At 44.2% G+C, this 12,145-nt stretch overlaps 6 protein-coding genes across 9 annotated transcripts in view; 4 read left to right on the forward strand and 2 right to left on the reverse strand.

The window, feature by feature from the left end:
• Positions 1 to 243: 243 nt before the first annotated feature.
• On the reverse strand, positions 244 to 1,106 carry LOC6622072 (uncharacterized). The gene is made up of 4 exons (XM_002047083.4): positions 858 to 1,106; positions 592 to 802; positions 446 to 539; positions 244 to 389 (listed from the first exon to the last, which is right to left on the reverse strand). The coding sequence occupies exons 1-4, from the start codon at positions 1,036 to 1,038 to the stop codon at positions 249 to 251; spliced, it is 627 nt and encodes a 208-aa protein (XP_002047119.2). The 5' UTR covers positions 1,039 to 1,106; the 3' UTR covers positions 244 to 248.
• Positions 1,107 to 1,956: 850 nt separating this feature from the next.
• On the forward strand, positions 1,957 to 3,558 carry Dronc (Death regulator Nedd2-like caspase). Its single transcript, XM_002047084.4, has 2 exons — positions 1,957 to 2,418; positions 2,475 to 3,558. The coding sequence occupies exons 1-2, from the start codon at positions 1,957 to 1,959 to the stop codon at positions 3,348 to 3,350; spliced, it is 1,338 nt and encodes a 445-aa protein (XP_002047120.1). The 3' UTR covers positions 3,351 to 3,558.
• LOC6623318 (uncharacterized) lies at positions 3,520 to 4,334 on the reverse strand. Its single transcript, XM_002047085.4, has one exon. It carries the CDS (start codon positions 4,332 to 4,334, stop codon positions 3,621 to 3,623), a length of 714 nt encoding a protein of 237 aa, XP_002047121.1. The 3' UTR covers positions 3,520 to 3,620.
• A 579-nt stretch (positions 4,335 to 4,913) lies between these two features.
• LOC6622279 (small integral membrane protein 13) lies at positions 4,914 to 5,403 on the forward strand. Its single transcript, XM_002047086.4, has 2 exons — positions 4,914 to 5,111; positions 5,191 to 5,403. Exons 1-2 carry the CDS (start codon positions 5,033 to 5,035, stop codon positions 5,331 to 5,333), a joined length of 222 nt encoding a protein of 73 aa, XP_002047122.1. The 5' UTR covers positions 4,914 to 5,032; the 3' UTR covers positions 5,334 to 5,403.
• Positions 5,404 to 5,420: 17 nt separating this feature from the next.
• vnc (GNAT family N-acetyltransferase vnc) lies at positions 5,421 to 6,165 on the forward strand. Its single transcript, XM_002047087.4, has one exon. The coding sequence runs from the start codon at positions 5,421 to 5,423 to the stop codon at positions 6,006 to 6,008; it is 588 nt and encodes a 195-aa protein (XP_002047123.1). The 3' UTR covers positions 6,009 to 6,165.
• A 516-nt stretch (positions 6,166 to 6,681) lies between these two features.
• Positions 6,682 to 12,145, forward strand: part of dpr6 (defective proboscis extension response 6) — a 92,188-nt gene continuing 86,724 nt past the window's right edge. For 3 of the 4 annotated variants that reach the window (XR_004303770.2, XM_015175764.3, XM_032435184.2), the window contains exon 1: positions 6,682 to 7,720. The gene's annotated coding sequence lies outside the window, so the exon portion shown is untranslated. The remainder of the gene's footprint in view (positions 7,721 to 12,145) is intronic. The other variant, XM_002047088.4, reaches the window with a different exon arrangement.

Genomic DNA, 12,145 nt, shown 5'->3' on the forward strand with positions numbered 1-12,145 from the left:
AATGTACTTAATTATATGTATGTAATTTATCTAAAAACAAAAAACAAATACGTACAATGGACAAGATATATACATGATGCAGGCAGTCTATACACCTAAGTAGGATTGAGATTGAGCAACTTTAACAGTTAAAGGATTGTGACAATGTACGCGTACAATTTAACTCGATAAACAATTGAATTTAAATGTTTAATAAATATGTGTGGAAATGAGTTCGTTCAATAAGTTTATTTCTATAAGCCCTAAATCTATTCATCTAAAAATAATGGATCTAAACTGCATTTGTGTGGCTCCGCTTCATAGTTGTACTCTTGTCGATCAAATAAACTCTGTCCCATGCGCCGCGCCACATTATCCGAGTGATCATTGTTGGCCTCATCTATGAGCAGCTGTAAGCTAAATATTGTTAGTATAAATCCAAGAGGATTACTTTCATTTGATATACCTCAATTTCACGGGAAAGAAACGCTTCGCTGGCCGCACTTAATTTCTTTTGGGGATGCCCAGTTAGTGCGTTCTCCACAAAGCCGTAAACCTCCCTAAAACGTATACATAAACATTAATGTTTACTGTTGTTAAAGTGCAACTTGCCCCATATTGACGCCACCCAGCTGTGCCGGCTCTGGTTGCGCCTCATTAAGCACCAAGGCGTTCACCACGGCTGCTGCTTCGTATTCGCACAGCGTTGACAGCTCCGCCGATTTCAGGAGCTGCAACCATTGATTGATGTGGCTGAGGCTGACTGAATCACATTCCTGATTGACACGTGTCTCGGCATCCTTATAGGCTCGACATATGTAATCTGCGCATAATAATTAGGCTATTTGACTTTACAGAAGCACACTTTGAACGCTTACCAATGACATTCTCCTGATTATTTCGTCGTGCCCATGCGCTTGTCTCCAGATTGGCACGCGTACAGCCATGTTGTTTCAAGTACTCCAGCACAGCGCGCTTGGCATGCTTTGTTACAATGCAATCTGGTTTGTTTTTGCTTGAATCATCCTCATCAGTTTTAATGGGTTTATTTGGGTCCATTTTAATACTTGTAAAACGTTTGCTTATTTGTTGACGAACAGCTGTTGCGCCTGAGAGCTGTCCACTCGTTGAAGTTGCCGTTGCAGCCCTGGTAGTAATTTCACAATTTCACTATGCGACAATGAATGAGTTTAACTTCTTGTTGTTATGATTAATAGATATTGGCCGGCTATATTAAAAGACTATATAATCCCCTTTTCTCCAATATATTTCTTATCTTTTCGAGATTCAGGGGAAAACCAACATCGGCTCAAAGTCCAACAGTTGTATAGATTGGTTGATTTTACCGTTTTTTAATAGAAAGCTATTTTAATTTATTTTTAAATTAAATTCTACAAATGGTCTTGCTGAATAGATGAAGCGTGCATTGTTAATCAACAAAAATGTACGCTTGCTCATTCTTTCAGTGTATCATGCCATTTATGTATATTCGCCTATTTTGTTGCCTAGTGTTATTGGCACACATCGAACAGTGTTAGAATACGAGCGAGAGTGAACGGACGCGCGACGGCACTGCCCTCTGCCACTGCCAGCAGATAATTAACTCCTTTTGTTTCAAAAGAAATGTTATCAAAAAAGCAATAATATTTAGCTAATTTTATTAATATACCACAAAGTGCAATACAAATTTAATAATTTGCTTTTGAAAAAATAAGGATCACAACTGAAATTGCGTCGCTTTAACGTGATCAAAGCGCACACAAAGGAAAACAACGTCAATCCAGTGACTCAAAGTGACTTAAAAGTGACTCATTGCGACTTCCATTGCCATTTCCACTGCCATTGGCACTATCACTGCCTGTTGCGCAGCATCCGCATTGCGTTCAACGAACAAACGAATCAAAATAGAAATAGAGGTTTTTTTCATCATCGTCCCCGACCTCCAGCTGCCATAAAAGGAAGAGATCGTTGCACAGCATGGAGGAAGAACGAGAGCGAGAGCGAGATCGAGAGGTTGGCATGAAGCAGAAACATCGCCAGCACATTATGAGAAACATGGACAAGCTGATCAAATACACTAGCTACAAGGATTTGGTGGCGGAAACAGTGCGCAGGGGCTTAATCTCGCCGGTGATGCGTCGGAACATTGAGGATTTGAACGAGAAGGGGCACAGCATGACCGAGGAGCAAGTGCAGGTGGAGCTGCTTAGAAAGTACTTCGTCAAGATCACAAAACGTGGACCCACTGCCTATGCGGAGCTAATGGCTATCCTACGAAGTCTGGGTTACAGCGAGGCCCTGCGTATACTCGAGGAAATGGACCCGCAGGGCAGCGAAATCCCTTTCCTCTCCCTGAGTCGTATGCATAGCAACAAGTCCGCAGACATTGTAGATACTTGTCTCAGTGACCCACCCGTCGAAATGCCCAGTGTCAGCAACGTGCGTAAGCTTCTCTAGAACCCTTTTCAATTGAAACTGAAATATTTCTTTTTCAGGTATCGGCAATCCACAATGATGCAGATGGTCCGCTGGTGCCGTTTGAGGAGCCCGTGCAGGGAAAACAGCGCATTGTGGTCAAGTCAACACGCATTCATACCGATGACATAACTGGCACATATCCAATGAAATCTCAGCACAATCGTGGCGTACTTCTTATAGTTAACATAATCGATTTCTCGAATCCCGGCTTAAAGCGCAAGGGCGCAGAAGGGGACGGCGACTCGCTCATTGATATCTTTCGTCAGATTGGCTTCAAGATATTCTCGTATAAGAACTTGGATCAAAGGCAGTTCTTCAATACGCTCTCAGCACTCACCAGTTCCCAGTTTGTGCGCGATACGGAATCCTTTGTCATGGTGCTTATGACGCACGGCGAGCGCGCCGGGGAAGTGGACCGTGTGCAATTTAGCGATGGCTCCCTGGCCGATGTGAAGGCAATCATCAATAGTTTCCGGTCGGATCTGTGCCCCAATTTGGTCCACAAGCCCAAGGTGCTAATATTTCCATTTTGCCGTGGCGATAATCCCGATCATGGCCAGATTTTGCCAAAAGTAATGAGAATGCGCATACAAACCGATGGCGTTCCCTTTGACAACGTGCCAACACTGTCGGATATTTTGATTTGCTATGCAAGCACGCCCGGCTTCGAGACGCATCGGGATACCGAAGAAGGCAGCTGGTACATTCAGAAGTTCTGCGACACAATGGCCGAGCATGCACACGACAGACCGCTGGAGGATATACTAAAGAAGACGCACTCAATAGTGGGCAATATGCGCACCAAGTATGGCCATTTGCAGACCGGCGTTTTCGAAGGTCTGGGCTTCAATAAGAAGCTATACTTCAATCCAGGATTCTTTGTCTCCGACTAGCCTAGACTGACGAGCACAAATGAGAGCATTCCCAATCGACTGATTTGCATTTATACGTGTCGTCCCTATTTTAATATGTTGATGTCTATGTTGACATTTCTAGTTGTATTCAATTGTATGTTCGTGTGCTGTCCCCTCCATATCTGCCAGTACGAAATACTCGTATGTATTATTTTTATAAATACAAACTATATTTTGTATAACATAAGTCCATATATTATAAATGTTGACTTAAAACTAGGGCGTCTTATCTGGCCTGAGCTAGACCGCCTACTCGTCGCATTCATCGACCTCCTCCAAATGCGACAGCTGTAATTTGCCCGCTGCGCGAGTTTGACTGCTGCTTTGCTGTTTTTTGGCTTTCCTGGCTGCCTTTTGGCCAATCACATACTCGGGCATCACCAGCTTGGAGCCGCGCAGCTGTGGCTTGTCCACTTCAACGTCCTCCACCTCATTGCTCTTAAGTAGCTTGAGATTGCGATTTAATTTGCTTGTCTTTTTGAACTCAATTTTGTGGGCTGAGCCCGTTCCAGCGTCATTCATATCCTCGGTGTCATCTGAGTCTACATCGCGCTGCGAGTCCATTTCCCTGAGAAAAGATAAGGCCGCTGCCGCGTTGGTCTGATCGGATATGTCCACATCGGAGAGTGAATATTTCTTCCACTTGTGCGGGTTGATCTGGTAGTCGGGCGTCTTTCGCGGCTTTAGGCAACGTCCAATGGGCAGCTCTGGCTTCTTAAAGATGCTCTCCTTGCCTCGCAGGCGGCGCAGCTTCTCGTCCTCGACGTCATTGCCCACCTCAATGCTGCGTCCCTGGCGATAATTCATCACCTGGTTCCTATTTTTGGTGTTGTTGGCCCTCTCCAGGGCGCTTACTGTGTATGGCTTCGCCCTGCTTTGGTCCAGGGGTGTGCCCTTCAACTCTTTGCTGGCGTCGTCGAGGCAAGCAAAAAGTGCATCCCGTTTTGCACTAAATTCTTGCATTTTATTGTTTATTTGTGAGTTTTTTGTTATAATTTAAAATACGAGCTGCCAACTTGTTTGGGGATGCACAGCTGTTTGAGCCGACTGCAGATTCGGTGCTTCCCAACACTTGTCAGTGCCGGTGTGTAGTTAGTGAAGGAAAAGTGTGCGTGCTCCGCGAAAAACAAATAAATCACTAAGGAATCAAGGTGGATATGTTTATAAATTAACATATAAATATTTTAGTTGTATTTGCTAGTGGGTATGCATTGTAAGGAGCACTAGCAAGTGTTTTCCATATAAAATAGTAAACCGAATACAGCCTGAGACTCCATGTGGCTGGGCGCACAGACAGCTTGGTACTCAGGAAAATAGTCGGGGGGTTGATATTATATTATAAGTTTCGATTGATTGATGAAAGATAACTGAAATGAGCTGCATAATATGCAAATGTTCATCAGTTATGCATACTTTTGTATATTTGTGGTAATTTTAATGCTTAGTGTGGGCCGACAGATGCACCCCTGCGTGCAGTGTTGTAAATGTTACACTGACAGCTGCGTGACAGCTGTTTTGTATTTGGAAGCAAGTTTTTTTTTTGTCAAAACGAGGCGGAAACGTGAACAAGTTTAGTTTATATATATATATATATTTGCTGGGGACTAAATGTGCGCAAACCATTTGCATATAGTGGACTGTGATTATTTGTGATATTTAGAATGTCCTTGCAAACGGGTCTGGCATTCATTTTCACAATATTAGCCTCCGTTAGCATTGTAGCTGCCATTATTTTGTTGGGTAAGGCAGTTCGCAGCGAATTGGAATTGGAGCATTCAACGGAACCGACACTAGACATAATATATTCAACTATTTGCAGGCTGGTTTTTGATTTGGAAGGCCTTTCTATCAAAATTTCGTCTGGTGCGCGAACTGTTGGGACAAGAGGAGCCGGAGGAGCAGCAGCTTGTCGGTGGGGAGCAAAATCAAAACGCACGAGCACGCAAAGCGCGACGTGATTAAATAAATTACACACACCCACACACACACACACACACTAACACATACATACATACCCAAACAACCTATATAAGTCGAAGAACCGCCAAGATGAACATACGCTGCGCCAAGCCCGAAGACCTCATGACCATGCAGCACTGCAATCTGCTTTGCCTGCCGGAGAACTATCAGATGAAATACTATTTCTATCACGGCCTGACCTGGCCCCAGCTGAGCTACGTGGCGGAGGATGACAAGGGCGGCATCGTGGGCTATGTGCTGGCGAAAATGGAGGAGCCCGAACCTGGGGAGGAGAGCAAACACGGACACATTACCTCGCTGGCGGTGAAGCGTTCCTATCGTCGTCTCGGCCTGGCCCAGAAGCTGATGAATCAGGCCTCGCAGGCCATGGTCGAGTGTTTCAATGCCCAATACGTCTCGTTGCACGTACGCAAAAGCAATCGCGCCGCGCTCAATCTGTACACAAACTCGCTCAAGTTCAAGATCATCGAGGTGGAGCCGAAGTACTATGCGGATGGCGAGGATGCCTACGCCATGCGCCGCGATCTGTGTGAATTCGCCGATGACGACAAGCCGAAGATCAAGGAGGGCGGCGACGAGCACTCCTCCACTGAGAACAAACACACACACCGGGGCGGCGCACACAATCACAGCGGTCACGATGGTCATTGCTGTTAAACGGGAAAAACCATAAGAAGAGGAGGACAGGAAAACACAATAAGGAAAATGCATGCGGCGGTGTTGTGCATTTCATAGTTGCATTTTAGTGCATTAGGTTTTGTATTTATGTAATAAAGGCATAAAACGCAATTAAATTAAAAGGAAATGACAAAAAGGTGCACAAAACTTTTCTTGCTACATTTATTTAGGTGGTATTCCCCTATATTTGTTTTGGGTTCCTTTCAAAGTTTGCTGCTGGTGCAGCGAAGCGGAAACGTTTCCAAGTGCTGTTGACTTTCGCGCCAAAACTTTTTGGCTGCGCTTCAATTATCTTTTCAAACTTTTACGCAGTTTATTTGTGGGGCAACTTAATTTTATGGCTGCAACTGTTCCCAGTTGTTGCCTTCCAGTGCCATACAATGCGAAAAGCTTACAAATATCCCCCTATTGTGGTACATTTAAGTAAGAGAGGCAGCAGCGCCTGCGCAAAGTTGAGCCGCCGCAACAGCTGTTTGGGGCTTGGCACGTGCACTCTTTTGGCGCCAAAGCAAAACAACTGAGAGAAAGTCCTTGCGAGTGCGAGAGCTGTGCCCACGCAATCACAGCTGTGTGTTGTCAAACGTCAAAGTGATGCTGCTGCTGCCGCCGCTTTGGCTTTGGCTTCGGCTCGCTGAGCTCTACGTAAACGACGTTAGTTCGTGAGGCGCTGGCTGAGCGGTAACGTCACGGTCACGGGTAACGGTTAAACTTGAGCAGCTGTAACAATTTCCAACGACAAGCAAAACGTGCGTTGCAAAAATGTATTTAAAGCAATTCATTTTGCACGAGTATTAAAACAAGTTATAATTTGTCAACACTACGGCTAAACAAAGTACGTGGTGTTAGCCAGTGCTGCAAACTTCTGCGCACATAAACAAGTGTTGATTGTGTGCGTGTCGCGCGTAAAATGTGAAAAGTGAAAGCGAACACTGCGAATCGCCTTTAAAGTTGAACTAAAGTGTATTTAAAGTAAAATATAATTTGGATCAATAAACCAAATGCAGGCGCCAAAAAAAGAAATGTTGAATTTATAACACACGCACACAACAGCGAATAGCGGCGCCCACTTTGCGGCAAATGTGGCAGAGCGCAATGCTGTGTGAAATGTTTATGTGCGAGATGTTGTGAGACAAAAAGGACTCGAAAGCAGCTGTTATTGTTGTTGCCCGAACGGGGTCAAAAGTTCGTGTGTAAGTGAGCCGGACCCCTCCACTGTCTGCCTAATTTCGCCGCATCCACTAACTAACAGCACTAATACTTGTTAAAAGCTCTCAAGTGCAGCTGCCTATGTGTGTGTGTTTGTGTGTGCGTGTGAGTCTGTAAGTGTGAAAGAGAGGCCAGAGCGAGCTGGCAGAAGACGCTGCCCAGACAAAAGCGTCAGACAAGTGCGCCCAAATAGCCTACAGATATACGCACACATACAGCTAAACGTGTGAGTCTGCGTGTGTGTGTGTGTGTGTGTTTGAAAGACAAACTAGGCCAATTCGCGAGCGAGACAAAACCATAAAGCAAAGTGCAGCAAAAAGTAGCAAACAAAAAAGAAATATAACTAAAAACTTCTGCCACATTTGTCAATGACTGAGGAGGGCAACGACTCGCGTGTCTTGAGGCATAACAATAACCGACTGGCCACCCACCAGCCCACCCCCACCCCCCGCTGGGGCAAACAACTCTCTGTCGTCTAACTGAAGGTAAGTCGAAAGCCGCTTCACTTCAAAGCAAACTCCAACAGCGGGTGTAATGACATTTGTCAACCCATATAATGCCAAATGCTGACACCGTCTAGCACTATTCCACAACTAAATCATTATCATCCTTATCATCGTCATTATGGTCTTTGTCACTGTCAACAGGAGTTGCTGCGTCTGTCAGGACCAGCAGCAGCAGCAGCAACAGCAGCGGCAGTCATCGCATCATTTTTAAGCAAACATTTGCTTGCCAGTGCTGCCACTGCTGCTGCTGCTGCTTCTTCTTCGTCTTCTTCTTCTTCTTCTTATTTCGAGTGCTTAGTACGTGTTGGCTCAGAGGATGTCAACAACTTTTGCTTGCCAAGCGGAGATTCCTTTGCTCTCGCCCCTCACATGTTCGGGCGCTTGTTTGTGTCAGGCTGATGAAACTTTCAGTGCTGCCAAAGAGTACGGAGGCAGGCGTCGGCCAATGGGCGTCTGTCAAAACACTTTGGCAAAATGGCCGCCACGCGGTTTCCGTTTCCGTTGCTCAAATGATTGATGCCCACCGCACGCGCGCCTCTAATTAAAGTTATTTAGCTAGTCGCCAGCCTCATTCTCATTCCCATTCTCATCGTCGTCGTCCTGGCACTGCAATTTTTCATTCTTCCACTGGGTCTCGGTCTCGCTTTGAGTGTTTACGGCTTCGATTCAATTAAACAACTGGGTCAGCTGCGGCCACATTGGCAATGGTCAACAGCCAGCCAGCCTCTAGTTCTTGGTCCATTCCGACTGGGCAAAAAATCAACTTGCAGCGTAATTAATTTCCACCATGGGCTATCAGCGACTGCATTCTGCTTAACGGCTAAAAAAAAATATCCTTTTGTGTGAAAATTGCATATTTTAAAAGCGCGAAGTGGAATTAAATTGTGGAAATGCCAACGGATGAAAATATAATGCATGCTAATGCAGTCGAATGGCATGTTAATTGCACATATAGCATACCAAATGTGATAAATACGACTAGGTGTATGAAAACGGAAGAAAGCGAGAAGAGAAAATTAATTATAGTTAGTGGAGATAGGGATATAAACAAGGAAAATACATTAGGAAAAACTTGTAAAGGAAAATAAAACTACAAATGCAAATATGAATTGGGATAAGATTTAAAAGCAGCCAAAGATATAAGAAAACACACTTTTTAAATTCAATTTACATAATTCCATGTGACAATCTTAACGAAGGTCTTAAAAAGGGGAGAAAACTTTCAATGTATTGAGATAAAGTACTTTAAAGCTGGAAAAGTCTTAGTAACTGATACAAGAAGGGAATAGGGGAAGGTTAACTGAAGAATAAACCTAGACGAAGTTGGTTCAAGAAGGGAATATGGCATAACGAACCAAAGAAAAAAGAGTAAACCTAGAGGTAGCACGTCCATTTGAGCACCTGCTGCAGATCCTGGTTAGAGAACCTTGCGAAACATTTTCTGGATTTGGAAGAGTAAAGTTTTCGCAGCCTATTTTAGAAAAGTCAAACTGTGACATGACCTCATGTCAATTACATCAACCGTGTTGCGCTCTTCGCACCGAAATCTCCGGCCGAGAGCAACAGACCGTAAAAAATTGGTGAACCCACACTATTTGTTGGCTTTGTCCAAGGACGTGTATTTATGAATTTGAACCTTTCGCATGTTTCGCTTGTCGTTGCTTGCTGAAAAACATGAAATGTCCATTAAACAAGCACTTTTTTTTTTTTACTTTATCTGTGGGTTGTTTATGTGGCGATTAGTTCCGGAGGGTGGTCGAGCGGGCTTTAAGGAAAATGCTTATTCATTAAAAAAAAGGGGCGAGCTGCGGGGCTGCGCGGCGGCAGCTGAGGTATTCGCTAAGCTTAGCAACATAATTTTGCAGCAATGAATTGGACTTTGCGTCTAATATTTATCTGCCATCGATTTAAATGTCAAGCGGAATTTGTCCTGCGGGAGTCAAGTGTGAAAACTTTGCGCCAAAAAACTTTCTGGCCCCCCAAAAAAGAAAACACACACACACACAGCCAAAGTTGATCAATGAAATTAAAAAGATTTATGATTTTGAGTTGTGCAAGTTGTTCAAATGAATAAATCCCTAAAACTCTACCCACACACACACTCACACAAACACACTCACACACTCACACATACAGACAAAGCTCCGTCGTGGGATTTGAAGTTTTCAAGTGTCATCTGTCCTCTGGTGTTTCCCTTCCCCCCTCAATTACTTTGAATTGCGGCCATTTGGCTTAATGCGCGTACCCAGGTTCACACTGTGGACAGCTCATTGAATTTGTGCCAATAAAAAGGGCAAGCGACAAACAAAAAATGCAAATAAAAATAAAAACTTATAATAATCAGCAAACAAAAGCGCGTTACATTTCATTAAAATCGAAAGAGGTTCGGGTTCAATTTTTTCGGGTTGCGCAAAAGTCAAGTGAAACACAAATTATGTTAATTTAAAGTGAAGGTTACCAAAAAAAAAAAAAAACTGTCCAAAATGTTTAAACGCATTCAATGCACACGAGGCGAACAAAAGGCGTTCTGGCCTCAACAAAAGCCGCACTTTCCAGCTTCAGTTAACCGAATTTTCAAGTAGTCTGGACAGCTACAACCGCAACCCAATACCCTTCTACTCAACCGCCCCCTTCAATCCCGGCAAGCTTAGTGGAGCCGCTTCCGGCTGCTTTTGCGGCTGTGACTTACGGTTTGTTTGAACAAAGCCCCGTCGGGTTCAAGTGGCCAACTCCAGAATGAAAACGGAAAATGGGCCACAGTAATAATAGGCCAAACGGGCTATGCTCCTCCTGGTTCGTTTTTGTTCTCTATGCTTTGACACAATTAAGGCTTGGGCACGCTAATTTTTGATGCTGTGTCAATGCGGCTGGCCACGCCCACAAATAACAAGAGAAATTTGTTTGCATTTGTCTTTAAGCGAAAATTAAATATGATTCGCGCAGTTGTTGGTGTCATGAGTGAGGTGTTGCTTGTGGCAAGGGTTAGAAAACTGCTGCTGCCAGATGTTTCTTTAATAGACCTGCACACCAACACACACTCTCACACACACATTCACACCCACCCACACACACACACATACACGAGCACAGCGAGACGAAAGTGTGACAAAAAACGGGCGTAAAAAATAAACAAGTCGCTTGTTGGTCGCCCTTTGCTTATCGTTGCCGCTATAGTTACCGTTAGCCCAGAAAACACTGTGAGAAATCAGTGCTGAAAAAGCATTTGAATCCTTTGATTTGCCTACGAGCTGTAAGGTTTCCTGGTTCATGGCTCGAACCTTGCCTGGAGGTTGCTTTTCTTGATGGAATTTATCAATGAACTTCAGATTGAAGTTCTTCCAAGGTGGCTTTGTCATCGCGGATTGGTTCTTCTAACTTATACATAGTTTATATAAGTAAAAATAATGCCAGCCAAGGAAACTCATAAGTTTCTCACAGTGTAGACAGCCTAGGCCCCTAGGCGTTGCATATGGTGGGACATCACACGACCCGCATATCAGCCGACTGCCGTTTGCCTTTTGGCAGTGCCCTACAACAACAACAACAACAGCAACAAAAACACAGTCGGCAACAACAAAAAGCGCGCCTTGGTAAATTTAAACAACGTAAATGGAAATGGCGTTGAAGGGAAAGAAAAAAATGTCACGCAAACGCCGTGTCGAACCTTTTTCATTTTTTTCACGCCTTGCTTTTTTCTATATATTTTTTTTTTTCCTAGTTCGTTGCCCCAACGCGTTGCAGAGCGGCACCAAATGGTGGCAAAGCAATATCTGGCTTCAAGCTTGGCATTTGCCGCTGCTGCAAAACTATTTGCGGGCTCTGCGGCTGGCGCTGTCAAAGGCAATCGGCGCCAGGCAGCCAAATCAAATGCCCAATTTGCGATATTGCGCATACGCCGCGTGTGTTGCGTATTGAAAGAAAAAGTCAAGGCGGCAAAAGAGAAAAAAAGGGACTGGGAGGGGGAAACGCAAACGAATGAAAATGTTAGGCAAAGTGTGTGTTATTTTTCTTTTTTCGTTTCCGTTTTTATAAAATAATGCCGTTTAACTCTATCGGCGGGGACAGCAATTCGTTTGACTATGCCTCAATTTGCTGTCTATTTGTCGGGCAAACATTGCGGGCCGCATGCCACGCCCACAGGGCAGGTCAACAATTTCAATTAGGCGCCGTCGAAAAATGTGCCATAACATATGCGCGCATTGCAGCAGTTAATTAAAATTTAGTTTTCATTTTGGTTTTATGGTTTTAAAGTAAACGTTTTTTTTTTGTGCTAATGCAAATTCCTCATGTGGATTATTAGTGTGTACACAGGTGTGGGTGTGTGGGTGTGTGTGTGTGTGCCACAATCAGTGGCATGCGCTGGCCAAAACGCAACTCTCTCTGTGTATGTGTGCCAAAATATTT

This window comes from Drosophila virilis, chromosome 3 (assembly GCF_030788295.1).
Source record: "Drosophila virilis strain 15010-1051.87 chromosome 3, Dvir_AGI_RSII-ME, whole genome shotgun sequence".
In the NCBI taxonomy this organism is placed as follows: domain Eukaryota; kingdom Metazoa; phylum Arthropoda; class Insecta; order Diptera; family Drosophilidae; genus Drosophila; species Drosophila virilis.